The sequence below is a fragment of the Artibeus jamaicensis genome, unplaced genomic scaffold (assembly GCF_021234435.1).
Source record: "Artibeus jamaicensis isolate MK-2021 breed Jamaican fruit bat unplaced genomic scaffold, CSHL_Jam_final contig_519, whole genome shotgun sequence".
In the NCBI taxonomy this organism is placed as follows: Eukaryota; Metazoa; Chordata; class Mammalia; order Chiroptera; family Phyllostomidae; genus Artibeus; species Artibeus jamaicensis.
This window is the reverse complement of record NW_026521871.1, coordinates 26,664,368-26,683,853: the sequence shown is the minus strand read 5'-3', so window position 1 is coordinate 26,683,853 and position 19,486 is coordinate 26,664,368. Positions and strand designations below refer to the sequence as shown.

Genomic DNA, 19,486 nt, shown 5'->3' with positions numbered 1-19,486 from the left:
ATGGTTAAGAAATTAAATTATGAGGCTTTCAATGCTTAGAATATTTCAGTCACTTTATAATTTGTTGGCTCTTTCCATCACCTAGCAATTCCTGTACCAGTTTCTCTAATTCTTCCTTAATCATTGTTTTTCTAAGGCTCTCAGTACTTATTATTAATATAATGTATTTTGACTAGGAAGTACATTCATATATTTAATATTCAAAGAAACAAAAGAATACTCAAAAGTTTCCTACTACTCAGTTTTCTTCCTTGAAGCAACCACCGTTACCATTTCTTCTGTACTGTTCCAAAGACACTCTCTTCCTCACACTCTCACATATGTTTACACATATGGAGAGATACACATATATATACATACAGACATATATACACACATACGCACACAAATACACATATACGTTCTTTTTTTTTCTTACCCATATGGTGGCGTACTATATTCATTCCTTGTTAACTCGACTTTTCAACACTTAAAGTTTTTGTTATACCAAATAAATAAGTTCTAGAGATCTGCTGCACAACATACTTACCTATAGTTAAAAATATGGTTTTCTACACTTATAAAATATGTTAAGAATTCAGATCTCATGTTGACTATTCTTATAAAAAATACACACACACATACACACAAAATACGGGGGAATTTTTGGAGGTGATGGATATGCTTAGTACCTTGGTGGTTATAATGACATCACAGGTGTATACGTGTGTCCAAACTCATCAAGAGGTATTCGTTAAATGTGTAAACTTTTTTTGTATATCAAATAAACTTCAATAAAGCTAAAAACAATAACAGCAAAGATTGGAAGAAAACCATGGTAAACCAAGCACTTGTATTTTACGATCACTGAGGTATAAATGAGGCTTCACAAATATGTTGGGATCCTTGAGGAATAAATTAATGAAAGCATAACTGAAGATTGGGGGTGAAGAAACCAATAAAATCAGAGGCTCTTCCGCAGATGTAGCTAATGAATGTGTTAAGTTTTTTACAACTGCATAGTACTCTACTGTGTTGTTACACCATTATTTTATAGCCCTCTATATGTAGACAGTATATTTCTAATAGTTCACTTTAGAAATACAATGTTATTGTGCCCTGGCTGGTGTGGCCCAGTGGATTGAGCACTGGCCTGCAAACCTAAAGGTTAATGGTTCAATTCCCAGTCAGGGCACATGCCTGAGTTTCAGGCCAGGTCCCCAACTGGGGGTGTGTAAGAGGCAACTGATCTATGTATCTCTCACACATTAATGTTTCCCTCTCTTTCTCCCTCTCTTCCCCCCCCCTATAAATAAATTAAAATCTTTAAAAAAAAGATAACACCTGTTTGGATAATGTACTCTTAGTTTAGGGTTTTTTTTTTTAAAGAAATATAACGTTGCAATAAATAATTTTATATGTGTGTTTTTATACACATGTAGGATAAATTTCTAGATGTTTAGCAAACACAGCATACTTACAAAGACATAGGATTTAAAAAAAACCAACAAGAGATGATGCAGACATCCAAAACTAGCAACAATGGGCAGCCATTTCCATACCTAGTCCAAAGAAGATGAAACCATCACCAGAATCCAAAGGTAGTAGCTATGGAGAGGATCACCTGACAGGACTGTGACCTTCAGTAATGGGATTTAGCCAGCATAGGGCAACCCACCTAAGAGACAACTGCTTGAACAAATACCCAATTTCATTCTCTTCATTTTCTTTAGTATCCTGCTGGCATTCTCCATTGGCTTCCAATCAGAAACCAACAGACAAGAGAACCCACTGATGTGGTCCACTTGGCTCTGCCTCAGACAGAGCTAGGGGAAGAGTAGATCTAGCAGGATAAACAGAAAATATCCAGTCAGTAATCATATCAAATAGTCTTCCATAGAGACTATATCGTTTTTTACCCCTACCGTTAAATCTTTAATATCTTTTTTAAGAGTACTGAAAAAGCCATCACCAAACCAATTTCTTTAAACTGGAGATTTCCTTAATATACTTAGTCACAAAACTGGTGTCTAATTTTTATAATAATGACCTGGAAACCCTTAAAATCATTCATCATTCATTGATTATCCTGAGCCTGACTCCATGAGCAGAAAAGACTTGCAAGTGGATTCACAAGCATAATTTAGAGTTTTTTGGCATTGAGCATCCTTAGGAGGAAGTAGGGCAATTTTTCTGATCTTATCAAGCAACATCTAAGTATCTAATAAGAAGATAAATAAAATTACCCATCTAAGTATCTAATAAGAAGATAAATAAAATTACCCTATATATACACAATGTAGTCCTATGTAACCATTAAAAATCATCATTTGGAGGTATATGGCTTGACTATCATAAAGAAAAACCAGGGAGATAGGAAGACTTTGAAAGATCAAGTAAAATGGGACCTAGTCAGGTGGCTCAGTTGGTTAGAACATTGTTCTGATAGGCCAAGGTTGCAGATTCCATCCCTGGTCAAGGCACATATAAGAATCAACCAAAGAATACATAAATAAGTGGAACAACAAATTAATGTCTGTCTGTTTGTCTCTCTCTCTCATTCAAATCACTAAATTAGAAAAGATCAAGTAAAATGAAATAGAAAATAACAAAATTAGGTATATGTAAGAAAAAGTACAGGGATCTAATTTATATATATTAGAGGAAATAGAAAAAATTCAAGGGTAATAGAAAAGTTCTTTTGAAATAGAAGAAGACATGAATCTAAAAGGTCAGATTCTGTTATACAAGATGAATATATTCAGGAAATAATGATAATGATTGACCCCAGATGTGTGGTGAATTTACCAGAATTCAAAGGTAAATAAAAGTTTATTTGGGGAAGGGTCCATTTTTCAAAGTGCACATCACCAGTAAAGGGGAAAATTAGTCTTGCCTCAGATATCTCCACAGTAAGAATGAATACTGAAATACCATGAAACAACATTTACAACGTTCTCAGAGAAAATCTATACCCAAAAACCCAAGGTGACGTTCAAATATAAAAATACAAAAGGATAGTTTCAAATATTTAATAACTGGAGGGAATATAGCACCTGTGAGCTTTTCTTTAAAAAGGACATAATCATAAAACCAAAGGACAAACCAAAATAAAGAGCCCAGAAATAAAGCAGCCATGGTGGAAGGAAAAGAAGTAACAGTGTGACATCAGCATCCTGGCAGAATGATAAGACTCCTTTGTTTCTCCCCTTAAACTTACAAGTCAGACAACTATAACTCAACAGAGGATCCCCTGCACAACAAACAAAAATACCTGAAAGATCCACCCAATGGTACATCTAAAGCTCTGCCTCTTGGGGTGAATAGAGGAGGTAGGACAAGGATAATGGCTGCAGATGCAGTTGGGTGCCTACTGAGGTTCCAGCAACCATGGTAGTTGTGAAGAAGTCAGGCTGCAGCCCTCACACTTTGGCCTGGAGTGAAAGAGGTTTAGAAGCAGTGTTGCTCTGAGAAAAAGCATCTCCTTTCCTCCCTCCCATCACAACAGACCCCAGTAGAGGTGCTGACAGCCATTGCTGATGTGGGCAGAGCCACAAGATTGCAAACTTTCACCCCTTGCACCACCCATTCTGGCAGAGCCCAGTAGAGGCAGTATAGATGCTTCCAAAAACATGGCTACACCAGGGACCCAAACAGGAAATAGCACTGGGAGCTCCCTACCATATGATTCCCCACCACAGTAGTGGTGTCCCATAACCCAGGAGAGCCAGTCACAGGGGATACCCATTATTCCAGTGCCTACATAGCGTTTTCTGTAAATGAAACAATGCCACTGTGAGCCCAGAGGCACATACAATGCAGGTAACAGAAAACAAAAACTTGTGCTATAATACCATCAAATAGAGAAAAACAAAAGTACCCTGCCTAACTAAGGAGGTAAAAGACCTGTATGCAGAAAACTACACAGCCCTGAAGAAAGAAATCAAGGAAGACACAAACAAATGGAAACATATACCTTGTTCATGGATTGGAAGAATTAACATCATCAAAATGTCCATACTACCCAAAGCAATTTACAGATTCAATGCAATACCTATTAAAGTACCAATGGCATATTTCACAGACATAGAACAAACACTTCAAAAATTTATAGGGAACCATAAACAAGCCCGAATAGCAGCTGCTATTTTGAGAAAGAAGAACAAAGTAGGAATCGCAATACCTGATATCAAATTGTATTACAAGGCCACTGTAATCAAAACAGCCTGGTACTGGCATAAAAACAGGCACATAGACCAATGGAACAGAAGGGAGAGCCCAGAAATCAACCCAACTCTCTACAGTCAATTAATATTCGACAAAGGGGGCAGTAACATAAAACGGAGTAAAGATAGCCTCTTCAACAAATGGTGTTGGGAGAACTGGACAGCTACGTGCAAAAATATGAAACTTGAGCACCAACTTACACCATACTCCAAAATAAATTCAAGGTGGATAAAAGACTTAAATATAAGCCTTGAAACCATTAAAGTCCTAGAGGAGAACATTGGCAGGAAAATCTCAGATATTTCATGCAGCAACATTTTTACTGATATGTCCCCTAGAGCAAGGAATATAAAGGAAAGAATAAACAAATGGGATCTCATCAAAATAAAAAGTTTCTGCGTGGCTAAAGAAAACAGTATTAAATTAAAAAGACAACCAACTGTATGGGAAAACATATTTGCCAGTGATACCTCAGACAAAGGTTTAATCTCCAAAATATACAAAAACTTACACGGCTCCACTCTAAGAAGACAACCAACCCAATTAAAAAGTGGGAAAAGGACTTGAACAGACACTTCCCCAAGGAGGACATACAGAGGATCCAGAGACACATGAAGAAATGCTCAATATCGCTAGCTATCAGAGAGATGCAAATTAAAACCACAATGAGATACCACTTTACATCAGTCAGAATGGCTATCATAAACAAAGCAACCAACAACAAATGTTGGAGAGGTTGTGGGGAAAAGGGGCCCTTAGTTCACTGCTGGTGGGATTGCAGACTGGTACAACCATTATGGAAAACAGTATGGAATTTTCTCAGAAAAATAAAAATCGACCTGCGTTTTGATCCAGCAGTTCCACTGCTAGGATTATATCCTAAGAACCCCAACACATTAATTTCAAAGAACCTGTGCACCACAATGTTCATAGCAGCACAATTTACAATAGCCAAGAGCTGGAAGCAACGTAGGTGCCCGTCAGTAAATGAATGGATCAAAAAATTGTGGTACATATACACAATGGAATTCTATGCAGCAGAGAGAAAAAAGGAACTACCCTTTGCAACGACATGGGTGGAACTGGAAAGCATTATGCTGAGTGAAATAAGCCAGGGGTTGAAAGACAAATACCATATGATCTCACCTTTAACAGGAAGCTAAACAACAAAACAGACAAGCAAGCAAAATAAAAATAAAGACACTGAAATAGAGAACGGGGACAGCGACCAGAGGGGAGAGGGCAGGAAATTTAAGGGGAAAAAATGGGAGGGATTTAGAGGAATAGGTATAAAGGACACAGGGACAATAACTAAGGGGGGTGGAAATGGGAGGGAGGTGGGGTGCATGGGGGAGGGGTGGGCTGGGATGGGAGAAATAAACAGAAAACTGTACTTGAAAAATAACTAAATAAAAAATAAAAATAAAAATAAAAAGTACCCTGCCTATCAACCTGCTGAATTGTTGGGAGCAAAACAGTATCTAAACAGGGAAATAGCTAAATAGCTCAAATGTGTGTCAGAGAAACAATTCATCAAATACCATGACCAACCAACATAACATAGGAGCACTGAGAGAAAATGAAAAGTTTCTAGAAACCAAACTTAGAGTCATGGAAGATTGTCACTTATATGGTATAGAATTTAAGATTGCAGTTGTGAAGAAACTCAGTTAAATACAAGAGAACTCAGAAAGGCAGTTCAGTGAACTCACGAATAAAATTAATGAACATAAGGATAGCTTTATCAAAGAGATTGAAACTATCAAAAAAATCTGGAGCCAAAGAACTTAATAAATGAGATGAGGAATGCATTACAAAGCACTGGAAATAAAGCCAACCAGATAGAAGAGAGAATTAGCAAGCTCAAAGACAGAAACCTAGAAAAGACCTTGGAGGAAGAAGAGTTTTTTTAAATGAGAGATCTGACTTCATTAGAAAGAGGAACAGGGATAATGGCTATACCAGTAGAAGAGGGAGAAGAGAACAAAGAACCTACTCAAATAATTGAGAATTTCCCAAGTCTATGGAAAGAACTGGGCTTTAGAATAAAGGGAGCTAACAAAACAACTAATTATTTCAACACAGAAAAATCTTCTTCAAGACACATTTTATTAAAATTGTCAAAAATTAATGACAAAAAATTCTCAAGGCAACCAAAGGAAACCCCATTAGAGTATCATGAGATATTTCAATGGAAACATTACAAATCAGGAGAGAGTGGAAGGAAATTTGAATGGAACTATCAGCCAAGGATAATGTAGCCAGCAAAGTTCTCCTTTAGCTATGAAAAAAATAAAAATAAATAAAGACTATCTAAGAGAAACAAAAGCTGAGAGACACTACTGCAAGACCTACTTTACAAAAAATGTTGTAAGGAGATCTACTTTTTTGGCTTTCAGCTCAGAAGAAGAGTAAGTGCAGCTTTCTTCAGTTGTCCCCAATCCAGGTTCATCAAACACTAGCAGCCTCCACCATGCTAGTGAAATTCGACCCCAACAAGATCAAAGTTGCATACCTGAGGTGTGCTATGTCTGCCCTGGCCCCCAAAATTGGCTCCCTGGGCATGGGAGCCAATTTTGCCTCCCTGGGCAAAATTGTCTCCAAAAAAGATTGGTGACAACATTGCCAAAGCAACAGGTAATTGGAAGGGTCTGAGGATTACAGTGAAATTGACCATTGAAAACAGACAGGCCCAGATTGAGCTAGTGCCTTCTGCCTCTGCCCTCATCATCAAAGCCCTCAAAGAAAGAAGAAGAAAAAACATTAAGCACAGTAGAAATATCACTTTTGATAAGAATGTCGACATTGCCCGACGGATGCAGCACCAAGCTTTAGCTAGAGAACTCTCTGGAACTATTAAAGAGATCCTGGGGACTTCCCAGTCTGTGGGCCGCAACATTGATGGCTGCCAAACTCATGACACCATAGATAACATCAACAGTGATGCAGTGGAATCTCTGGCTAGTTAAGAACTACAAAGGAGAAGGACTTCCGCCAAGATGGAGGTTTAAGGTGGATATGCCGTGCCTCCTCACACAACCAAGTTTAGGGACAACTAAATATTAGCATCAGAAAACACAACCAGAACACGGAAAACTGAACTTTTCAGAAGTCCGCTAACAACAAATTCTTCGGCCGGAACGGTAAGGGGCGAAACCGGCCTCGGGTGAGGAGTTACAAAGGAGGGCTCGATCGACCCCGGCGCGGAATCCAGACGCGCGAATCCAGTCGCACGGGTTCCAAACCCAGGATTGGACCTAGTGAGCAACCGAGCGGCCCACCAGGTGAGCGACTACGGAGGAGTCAGTGGGGAGGAGGTGGCAGCGAGTTGACTGTGGTTGCCTGGTTGCACGCGGGTGAGGGAGCGAGCGCTTGGACCGGGGGCAGCGGCGGCGGCATTTCCCGCTCTGACCACGCCCCCACATACAGCGTCACAACCCAGCGACCTGGGAATCCAAGGTGCCACTCCTCCCACTTAAAGGGCCAGAACAGACCAAAAATGTCGCAGGGAGACCTCAAAGCCCCAGAGATAAATCTAAGTGACGAAGAAATAGCAAATCTCTCAGACGCACAGTTTAAAACACTGGTCATCAGCTTCCTCACAGATCTGGTGGACTATAGCCACAAATTAGAGAAACATATGAAGGCTAAATTAAGGGAAATGAATGGAATTCCACAGGAAAACCATAGAGATGAAAAAAAAAACTGGGACTCAAATCAATGGAGTGGACCAGAAGGAAGAAGAAAAAAATCATCAAACAGAAAGGAATGAAGAAATAAGAATTCAGAAAAATGAGGAGAAGCTTAGGAACCTCCAGGACATCTATAAACGCTCCAATATCCGAATTATAGGGGTACCAGAAGGGGGGAAAGACACAACCACCAGTGGAAAAACTATTTGAACAAATAATAAAAGAAAATTTCCCCAATCTGGCAAAGGAAATAGACTTCCAAGAAATCCAAGAAGCCCAGAGAGTACCAAAAAAGTTGGACTCAAGAAGAAACACACCAAGGCATATCATAATTACATTAGCCAAAATTAAAATGAAGGAAAGAATCCTGGAAGCAGCAAGAGGTAAGGGGACAATCACCTACAAAGGAGTCCCCATCAGGCTGTCAGCAGATTTCTCAAAAGAGACCTTACAGGCAAGAAGGGGCTGGAAAGAAATATTCCAAGTCATGAAATCTAAAGACCTACAACCAAGATTGCTCTACCCAGCAAAACTTTCATTTAGAACGGAAGGACAGATAAGGTGCTTCTCAGATAAGACCAAATTCAAGGAGTTCATCATCACCAAGCCCTTATTATATGAAATGTTAAAGGGACTTATCTAAGAAAAAGAAGTTAAAGAAACATGAACAGTGAAAGGACAACAAACTCACAGTTATTAACAACCACACCTAAAATGAAAGCAAACTAAAAGGACAGCTAGATCAGGAGTGGAAACATAGAAATGAAGATCTCAAGGAGGGTTAGCAACAGGGGAGTGGGAGGAGGAGACGGGGGGAGAAGGTACAGAAAACAAGTAGCATAGACAGTAGATAGAAAATAGATGGGGGGGGGGGGGGCAAGAATAGTATGGGAAATATAGAACCTAAAGGACTTGAGACACATGGACATAAACTAAAGGGGGGTAATGGTGGGGTTGGGGGGGCAGGGTGGAGGGGAATGAAGGGGGGAATAGAACAACTGTAACAGCATAATCAATTCAAAAAAAATAAATAAATTTATTTTTAAAAAAAAGAACTACAAAGGAAAATATTTCAATTAAAGATCATTTAACAACCAGAGGGGAGGGGAAGAGAGCAGAGGAAAGGAGAAAAAAAGGAAGGAGCTCTACTACCAGAAACAAAAAGAAAAAAGTATACAAAACTGAGTAAGATGACTAACAGAAGTAGGAAATTGCAACTCTATTTCAGCATAAGATATTACACACTTAATGAAAACAAAGATTAAAGGGGGAAGGGACATTAAAAATTAACTAACTGCCCTGGCTGGTGTGGCTCAGTGGATTGAGCATGGGCTGTGAATGAAAGGGTTTGATTCCCAGTCAGGGCACATGCCTGGGTTGTAGGCCAGGCCCCCAGTAGGAGGCACGAGAGAGGCAAGCACACACATTGCTGTTTCTCTCCCTAGCTCTCCATCCCTACCCCTGTCTCTTAAAAATAAATAAATAAAATCTTTAAAACCAACAAGAATTCAGGCTTTAAAAATAACTAACTACTGGTAATGCACAACATAAAAAGAGATAGCTTATAAAATAAAATCACAGAAAGAGGAGGAAAGGACTGAACGTGTACAAGTGAATGAAGATAGGGTGTAATCAGAAGAAAAAGGACTATTGTATATATAAGACATTTTACACAAGTCTAATGATAAACACAAAACAAGAATCCAGAGCTAAGACATGAAACCTGGAAAAAAAAAAAAGAGAAAGAGGAAACAGAGGGAAAAAATCATGGAAAACCACCATGACAATAGCAGACATGATCACAAGGGAAAAGAAACAGTGGAGACACAGAGCAACCAGAAAAAAAAGGATGAAAATGGATGTAGCTAGTCTTTATACATCAATGTGTATATTATATATTTATACATATATAAATATGTATATATAAACGTGTAGGGACTAAACTCACCAATCAAGAGGCAGAGAGTAGCAGGATGGATTAAAAAACAGGACCCAACTGTATGTTGCCTGCAGGAGACTCCTCTCAGCTCAAAGACAAACATAAGCTCAGAATGAAGAGGTGGAAAATGATACTACAATAAGCAGTATCCAGAAAATGCAGGTATATATAAAGCAATAACAGACCTAAAGGGAGAAACTGACAAAATACAATTATGGTAATGTACAGAATACTTCACTTGCAGCAATGGATGGATCATCCATGCAGAAAGTCAATAAGAAAGTGTAAACATTAGACCAAATGGACTTCCTTGCTACTTATAGAACCTTCCATTTCAAAATGACAGGATATACATCTTTGTCACATGCAGATGGGATATCCTTGAGGATAGACCACATTCTAGGGCACAAAGCTAGTCTCAATAAATTTAAGAAGATTGAAATCATATCACACATATGTTCTTACCACAGTGGTAACTAAACAAGAAAGTTGGAAAAATAACAAATACATGGAGATTAAACAGCATGCTACTGAGTAACTATTGGGTCAAAAGATCAAAAGATACATATAGACAAATCAAAATATGACATGCCAAAATTTGGGGGGTGCAGCAAAAGCAGTACTAAGAGGGAAATTTATAGAATTATGGGCCTAACTCAAGAAACAAGAAAAATCCAAAGTGAAGAACCTGACATTACACCTTTAAAGAACTAGAAAAGGAAAAACAAAACCCAAAGGCAGGAGAAAGAAGGAAATAAATATCAAAATAGAAATAAATGAAACAGAGAACAAAAAGTCTATAGAAAAAAATTAATGAGGAGCTTGTTCTTTGAAAAGATATATAAAATTGACACACCTCTAGCTACACTCACTAAGGTGAAACAAGAAAAGACAAATAAAATTAGAAATGAAAGACGAAAAGTTAGAATGGACACCACAGAAATACAAAGAATTTACCAGAATCTATGAAAATTATATTTCATGAGATTCAATAGCCTAGAATAGAAAAATTCTTAGAAGTATACAACCTTCCTAGAGTGAATTATGAAAAGGAGGAAGAACTAAATAGACCCATCACTAGTAAGGAATTTGAAGCAATATTCAAAAACCTGCCAATAAACAAAAGTTCAGGACCAGGTGGCTTCACTGGTAAAGTCTACCAAACATTTTTAAAAGCTTTAATACTAATCCTTCTCAACCTCTTCCAAAAAATTAAAGAGGAAATACTTCCTAACTCATATTATAAAGCTAACATTACCCTGATTCCAGAACCTGGCAAAGACAATGTACAGGAAAAAAGAAAATTACAGTCCAATACCTCTGAGATGCAAAATACTAACAAATTGTAAATACAGCAACATATTAAAATGACCAGACATCACATTCAAGTTGGTTCATTTCAGAGATGCAAGGATGGTTCAACATTCATAAATTGATCAATGTGATACATCATATTAACAAAATAAAAGAAAAATCACATCAATATCAATACATGCAGAAAAAATGACAAGATACAATATCCCTTTGTGATAAAAATCATACTCAATGAGGAAAAACTAAAGTTTTTCCTTTAAGATCAGAAGCAAGACAAGGATGCCCATTCTCACCACTGTTATTCAACACAATACGGGAAGTCCTAGCCAGAGGCAAGAAAAAGAAATAAAAGGCACCTAAACTGAGAATGAAGTAAAACTGTTACTGTTTACAGATGACATGTTTCTAGATATGGAAAACTCTAAAGACTCCACCAAAAAAACTTTCAGAAACAATCAATACAGTAAAGTTGCAGGATAGGAAATCACTATACAAAAATTTGTTGCAGAAAGAGAAATGAAGAAAATTCTATTGCAGTCATGACAAAAAGAATAAAATACTTATGGACGAACTTAACAAAGGGTGTGAAGGACCTGTACACTGAAAACTATAAGACATTGTTGAAAGAAATTGAAGACATAAAGAAATGTCTTCTTTTCCATAAACATGGAAAGCTATTCCATGTTTATAGATCAGAGTTAACATTGTTATACAGATTTAACGTAATTCCTATCAAACTCCCAATGGCATTTTTCACAGAATAAAACATAAAAACCCTTGAATTTGTATAGAATCACAAAACACCCTGAATAGCCAATGCAGTCCAGAGAAAAAAGAACAAAGCTAGAGGTTCCCTTGTGTCAACTTATACTACAAAGTTACAGCAATCAGGCCAGCATGGTATTGGCAGAAAAACAGACACAGACACCAATGGAACATAACTGAGAGCCTAGAAATAAACCTTCACATATACGGGCAACTAATTTCAACAAAGGAGCCCAAAACATACAATGGAAAAGGAAGGTCTCTTGTAATAACTGTGTTGGAAAAACTAGAAAGCCACATGCAACAGAATGAAATTAGACTACTCTCTGACACCATACACAAAAATTAACTAAAAATGGATTAAAGACTTAAATATAACACCTAAAACAATAAAATATAGAGAGGAAAACATAGGTGCTAAACATACGGGCCTTGGTCTCAGAGACATTTTTGTGAATCTAACCAAAAGGCAAGGGAAGTAAAAGCAAAAACAAATGAATGAGACTACATCAAAATTAAAAGCTTTTGCTCAGCAATAGAAACCATTGACAAAACAAAAAGGCAACCAACAAAATGAGAGAAGATATTTGCAAATGATACCTATGATAAAGGGCTAGTATCCAAATATATAAAGAACTCATACAACTTAGCAACAACAAAATCCAGTTAAAAAATGGGCAGAGAAACTTAGTATACCCTTCTCCAGAAAGACATACCTATGGCCAACGGGTACAAGAAAAGATGCTCAACATCACTATTTACAAGGGAAAGTAAATCAAAACCACAATGAGATACCACCTCATACCTCCTAGAATGGCTATTATTTATGAGACAAGAAATAACAAGTATTGGAGAGGATATGGAAAAAAGGGAACCCTATGCACACTGCTGGTGGGAATGTAGGTTGCTGTGGCCACCATAGAACTATGGAAGTTCCTCAGGAAATTAAGAATAGAGCTACCATGTGAACTAGCAATCCCTCTTCTGGGTTTATCTACCTCCCTAAAAATCAAAAAGACTAATTTGAAAGATATATGTACCCCAGTGTTCACTGAAGCATTATTTACAATAGCCAGGACATGGAAACAACCTAAGTACCCATTGCCAGATGACTGGATAGAGAAGATGTGGTACATATGTACAATGGAATTCTACTTAGTCATAAAAAAGATAAGTTGCCAGTTACAACAACAGGGATGGACCTTGAGAGTATTATATCAAGTGAAATAAGTCAGATAAAAAAGGATAAGAACTGCATGATTTCACTCATATGTGGGATGTAAAACAAAAGCCACAAATGAACAAATAAAACAGACAACAGAATGGTGGTTACCAGAGGGAAAAGGATTAGGGGGAGACTTCCAGCCAAGATGGAGGCATAGGTACACACAGTGTGCCTTCTCACACAACCAAAATAAGGACAACAAAAATTTAGAAACAAAAAAACAAGCAGAACTGACAAAAAGTTGAACTGTATAGAAGTGCAACAACCAAGGAGTTAAAATAGACACATTCATCCAGACCAGTAAGGGGCGGAAAGGGGTCATGGCAAAACATGCTGGCTGGCAGACCCCGGGCATTGCAAGGCAGCAGCGGGTGGACCCTGGGCATGGTGGCAGTGGGAAGACCCAGGGAGGCACACAAGACAGCTGGCTGAGCAGGCAGTCGCACATTTGTGCGCAGATAAACCAGGCAAAACTGGGGAGCAAGACAGATCATGCAACCCAGGGCTCCAGCTTGCAGAAATAAAGCTTCAAAACACTGATTGAAAACACCTGTGAGGGTTTAGGTGCTGGAAGAGACTCCCAGCCTCACAGAAGAGTTTGTTGGAGAGACCCACAGGGTCCTAGAACGTACACAAGCCCACCTACCTGGGAATCAGCACCAGAAGATCCCAGTTTGCTTGGGGGAAGCAGTGGAAGGGACTGAAATCTGAACGAGAGCGGAGCAAGCAACATTGTTCCCTCTCAAACCCCTGCTTCACATACAGCGTCACAACCCAGCAACTGGGTTGCCCGCCCTGGTGAACACTTAAGGCTCCGCCCCTCATACGTAACAGGTGTGTCAAGACAAAAAAAAAAAAAAAAGGCCTAAATGGAAGAACAGATCAAAGCTCCAGAACAAATACAACTAAGCAATGAAGAGATAGTCAACCTATCAGATGCACAGTTCAAAGCGCTGGTGATCAGGATGCTCACAGAACTGGTTGATTTTGGTTGCAAATTAGATGAAAAAATGAAGGCTATGCTAAGTGAAATAAAGGAAAATGTACAGGGAACCAATAGTGATAGGAAGGAAACTGGGACTCAAATCAATGGTGTGGACCAGAAGGAAGAAAGAAACAACCAAATAGAAAAGAATGAAGAAACAAGAATTCAAAAAGATGAGGAAAGGCTTAGGAACCTCCACCTTTAAACGTTCTAGGAATCATAGGGGTACCAGAAGGGGAAAAGGAAGAGCAACAACTGGAAAACTTATTTGAACAAATAATAAAGGAGAACTTCCCCAATCTGGCAAGGAAATAGACTTCCAGGAAGTCAAGGAAGCTCAGAGTCCCAAAGAAGGTGGACCCAAGGAGGAACACACCAAGGCACATCATCATTACATTAGCCAAGATTAAAATGAAGGAGAGAATCCTAGAAGCAGCAAGAGAAAAGGAGACAATTACCTACCAAGGAGTTCCCATGGGACTCTCAGCTGATTTCTCAAAAGAGACCTTCCAGGCAAGAAGGGGCTGGAAAGAAGTATTCCAAGTCATGAAAGGCAAGGATCTACATCCCTGATTGCTCTATCCAGCAAAGCTATCATTTAGAATGGAAGGGCAGATAAAGTGCTTCTCAGATAAGGTCAAGTTCAAGGAGTTCATCATTACCAAGCCCTTATTCTGAAATGTTAAAGAGACTTATCTAAAAAAAAGATAAAACATATAAACAGTGAAAGGATAGCAAACCCACAGTTATTAACAACCACACCTAAAACAAAAGCAAACTAAGCAAAAAGCTAAAACAGGGACAGAAGCACAGAAATGGAGATCACATGGAGGGTTAGCAACAGGGGAGAGGGAGAGGGAGAGAGGGGGAAAAGGTACAGAGAACAAGTAGCATAGATGGTAGGTAGAAAATAGACAGAGGGAGATTAAGAATAGTGTAGGAAATGTAGAAGCCAAAGAACTTATATGTACGACCCATGGACATGAACTAAAGGGGGGAATGTGAGTGGGAGGGGGTGTGTGGAGGGCGAGGGGAGTAAAGGGGGGAAAGTGGGACAACTGTAATAGCATAATCAATAAAATATATTTTTTAAAAAGAACACTCTCTAAAATATTCTAAATATTTTATGACTCTATTCTATGTAATTCAATCAGGGAAAAAAATGTACACACACACACACACAAAACATACCACAGAGCATAAGCTAAAAGTGACAGAACTAAGGCAAATATTTTTAGCTCAGTGAATATGAATGGAATCAACTCACTTTTTAAAAGAAAAGACTTCAATTGTGAAAAGACAGCAAAGGTCGAATAAAAAAAAGAATAAATAACCCCCCAAAACTCTGAAAACATCAGATTTTTGAAGCAAAAACTCTAAAAGAAAAAAAGGAGAAATTAAAACCTATTATTTGCAGCCGTAATAAAATACTCCCTAAAAATAAATAAAATAGCTGTGTCCATAGATGATTTTCAAATACATTAAGCCACAAACAAAACTGTAATGCACTTAATAAAAAGTAATAATAGTATTACAGATCAGCTTCTCATTTCAGGTTGGTAGACTGAAAGCCAACTGTAGTTTTCAATTGCTACACCATAAATACTTAAAAAAAGAATAAACAGAACACCAGTCATAGTAAGAAGACAAACTCAGTGTAATAAAAGAAAGTAGATGGGGTCAGATTGAAAAGGGAGCCACAGCTTATGTTTTCTGCACAAGGATGCAGAAGATAATTGCTACACATAAAGAGAACAGCATTTAAGGATGATCTACACCTGAATTTGACTGAAACCAAGGGAAAGAGGGAGATCAGAAGGGCCCAGGTAGGCCAAATCCTATACAGTCATGTGTCTCTTAACCATGGGGATACATTCAGGGAACTTCATCCTCAGGGGATTTCATGCTTGTGCAAACATCATAGACTGTATTTACACAAAACCAGATGATACAGCTGGCCTACACACCTAGTCTATATGGTATAGCCCACTGTTCCTAGGCTATAAGACTATTACTGTACTGAATACTGTAAACAATTGTAACACAATAGTAATTATTTTTACCACAGAAATATGGTATTACCACACAAATTGTGTGGTATGGTATTACCACACAAAGAAAAATTACCACACAAATATGGTATAAAAGATAAAGCATTTGTGCACACATGCATTGGGGGAGCAGGGAGAAGGCCGTGGAGGGGGGTGCCATCTGAGAGAGGAGACATCAGGAAGAGGGAGGGAACAAAAAAGGAGTGAGAAATAGAGAGCACACAGCGAGAGAGCCAGAAAGCTTTAGCTCAAGGTGAGGAATAATTAAAGGAAGATGGGATGAGATGAAGGTGATGGGGAGAAAGGGGAACGGGGGCCTAAAAAGAAAGAAGCTAAGAAAAGGGCAGGGAGTTTGAGAGAGAAGGGCACATGAGTGTTTGAGAGAGAAGGGCCAGGGGTGAGAATGCAGGGAGTTCACTCTTGCTCCCTTGCCAACTCCAGCTCCAGCCAAAGGTAGGCACTGAGCCTCTTCTACTCAAGCCCTCCCAGGCTAGCAGCAAATTCAACACCAGTAGTCACGTCCAGCCTTGTCTTTCAACATCAAACTTTCTGCCTATAGTCCACTATAATTTTAGGGGACCACCATCATATATGCAGTCTTTCGTTGGCCAAAACTCAAAACTCGTTAAATGGCATATGACTGCATATCCCATCCTACTTCCAAAGGAAAGGCAAAAGCAATGTGTGTGAGATCTTGGAGCAGGGAAGGCACAGCCACTGAAACGTGGCATAAGCAGCATGGCCCATCCCTGCCCTGTTCACATTGAAAACACTAGCAACCCTGCATTGCCTCCCCATTAGCAGCCAGGGCAAACAGAGGCAGCAGTCTATTCTCAACTACACAGAACAGTAGACAACTATCAAACAGTTGACAAATACCAATAAAATATCAAATGCAAGAACTTTCACCCTTGAAAGAAGAATCACTATAGCAACAGAACAAGACATCAAAATGTATATGTTTACTATTTTTAGAGAGAGAATATTGCACTCTTGAGGCAACACTGGCCACTTTCTGGGAAATGAAATGAAAATTTAAATGATGGAATACATGGGGCTGAACATTAGAATGAACACAGCTGAGAAGCTTCTTATTTGGAATGGTAATTGTGGTTCTGTGGTAAGAAATCCTTGTAGAAACCAGTAGAAAGAATAGCCAGATAAGTCCCAGAACTTTTATCTGTTTAAACAAATAAAAATGTATGCAGAAACAGGAATCAGCTAATTTTTTTCTGGCCAGGTAGCAAATATTTTAGGCTTTGCAGGTCCCTGTGACAACTGCTTAGTTAGCTCTGCCATTGTAGTATGAAAGCAGCCATAGATAATATGTAAGCAAAAGAATATGGCTGTGTTCCAATAAAATTTTAATCCTAGACAGAGAGATACTGTCTTCATACCATTTTTGCAAGTAATGAAATATTCTTTTGATCTTTTTCAAATTTAAAAAGTTGAAAACAGGCTGTACCAAAACAGGTTGCAAGACAGATTTGGCCACAGACAGTAGCTTGTCAATGCCACAATAGAGTGAAATTTCAAAACATAAATTATAGAGAACTGAAAATTTACCAGAAAGAAAAAGCTGATCACTCACAAAGTGAATGCAAAAAGAAATAGAACAATATCATTCAAACATCCCAAATAAAATAATTTTGAATGTAGAATTTTGTTCCAATTTTTTAAAGATTTTATTTATTTATTTTTAGATAGAGGGGAAAGGAGGGAGAAAGGGAAGAAAAACATCAGTGTGTTGTTGCCTCTCACACACCTGCAACCCTGGGCTTGTGATGGGTCTGGCCTGCAACCCAGACATGTGCACTGACTGGGAATCAAACCAGCAACCCTTTGGTTCACAGGCTGGCACTCAATCAATCCACTGAGCCATAACAGCCCGGGCTGTTCCAATTTAAATTGCAATAGCCAAATAAGGACATTTTCAGACATTCAAAGATGCAAAAGGTTTATCACCCACAAACTGACTATCTCTGAAAGAAATGTTAAAGGATATTCTTTGGCAAGAAGGCAAATGGATCCTAGAGCAATAGTGGGATGCAAGAAGCAATTATGAACAACAAAATTAGTAAAATTTATTCTTAGAACTAGGTACATATTGATCACAGATGCTTTTAACATGAGACAGTAAAAGGAGGCCAGGATAATATGCTACAGTTCTGTATTAGAATGGAGACTATCAATGCTGATTGAATTATATTTCTCTAATAATGGCTAGAGTTAAATTATGTCTTAAAAATTTAAGATCAATCACTAATCATATTTAGAAAAAGACAATTGATTATTAACTGGAAAAAATTGAATAAAGAAAACTCAATCTACTAAATACAAGTGTGTTAATTGGCTTTCTTTTTGGTGACTAATGACCTAAATTCAAATCAAATAGTGTAAGCTAAATCATCGTCATCACTATCAAAGTAGAATTAATGGCATATAGAACTGAAAAATCCAGAGACATTACTGACTTCAGAAACTCAGACCTTACCTCTTTTATATATTAGAAAATTCTTTCACTTTCACTCTTCAACAAGTATTTCATAAGTGGTGGCAAGATGATTATGTAACAGCTTCAAGTACGGGTACAAAAGAGAAAAATCCCTTTCTCACAAAATCATCCCCCTACCCGCCCCCCCCCCAAAAAAAGCCCAGAATTTGTATCCCTTTGGTTCTAATTGTCTTGGTTTGGGTCCAACCTCTGAAGCAACTCTTGAAGATTAGTACTAATCTTGGTCAAGAGTCAGGTCCATCCAAACTACATGATTTTGCAAGGGAAATTAGAGGGGAGAAAAAAGGGATGTTATACTGATAAAGAAATTGAGCGCAATACAGTAAAGAAGAGAGAAAAGATAAACAGTACAAAATAAATGGCCAGAATAAGTCCAGATATAGTATCAATCACAAAACTCAGATTGGATTTAAAAAACCCAACCATAGCCCGGGTGGAGGGCCCAGTGGATGGAACTATTGTCCCACACACCAAAAGGTCTCGTGTTCGATCCCCAGTTTGGCACATTCAGGAGGCAGCTGATCAATGTGGCTCTCTCATTGGTTTCTCTTTCTCCCTACCTCTCTCTTTCTCAAATCAATAAACATATCCTCTGGTGAGGATTTTTAAACAATCCAGCTGTGTACTCTTTTTTAGATTTGTACCTAACATAGAGGTAACAGTCAAGTGAATATTAACAAGAAGAAATAAGTATTGCGATGTTAGGAAGACAAACAGAATTCAAAGCTTAAAAGAGACATCAATATTTCAACAGTTGTCCATGAAAAAAAGTTACCAGCTTTATGCAACATATA

General features: G+C 38.3%; 2 protein-coding genes across 3 annotated transcripts in view; both read left to right on the top strand.

The window, feature by feature from the left end:
- PPP2R3A (protein phosphatase 2 regulatory subunit B''alpha) overlaps nt 1–19,486 on the top strand; it is a 163,097-nt gene that overhangs the window by 123,995 nt on the left and 19,616 nt on the right. The window lies entirely within an intron of this gene.
- On the top strand, nt 5,589–8,054 carry LOC119048264 (60S ribosomal protein L12-like). Its single transcript, XM_053669450.1, has 2 exons — nt 5,589–6,768; nt 6,800–8,054. The coding sequence occupies exons 1-2, from the start codon at nt 6,680–6,682 to the stop codon at nt 7,173–7,175; spliced, it is 465 nt and encodes a 154-aa protein (XP_053525425.1). The 5' UTR covers nt 5,589–6,679; the 3' UTR covers nt 7,176–8,054.

Coding starts and splice junctions, on each gene's coding strand:
- LOC119048264 (XM_053669450.1), top strand. CDS start 6,680: ATGCTAGTGAAATTCGACCCCAACAAGATCAAAGTTGCATACCTGAGG. Junction 6,769..6,799: donor CCCAAAATTGGCTCCCTGGG/CATGGGAGCCAA, acceptor TCCCTGGGCAAA/ATTGTCTCCAAAAAAGATTG.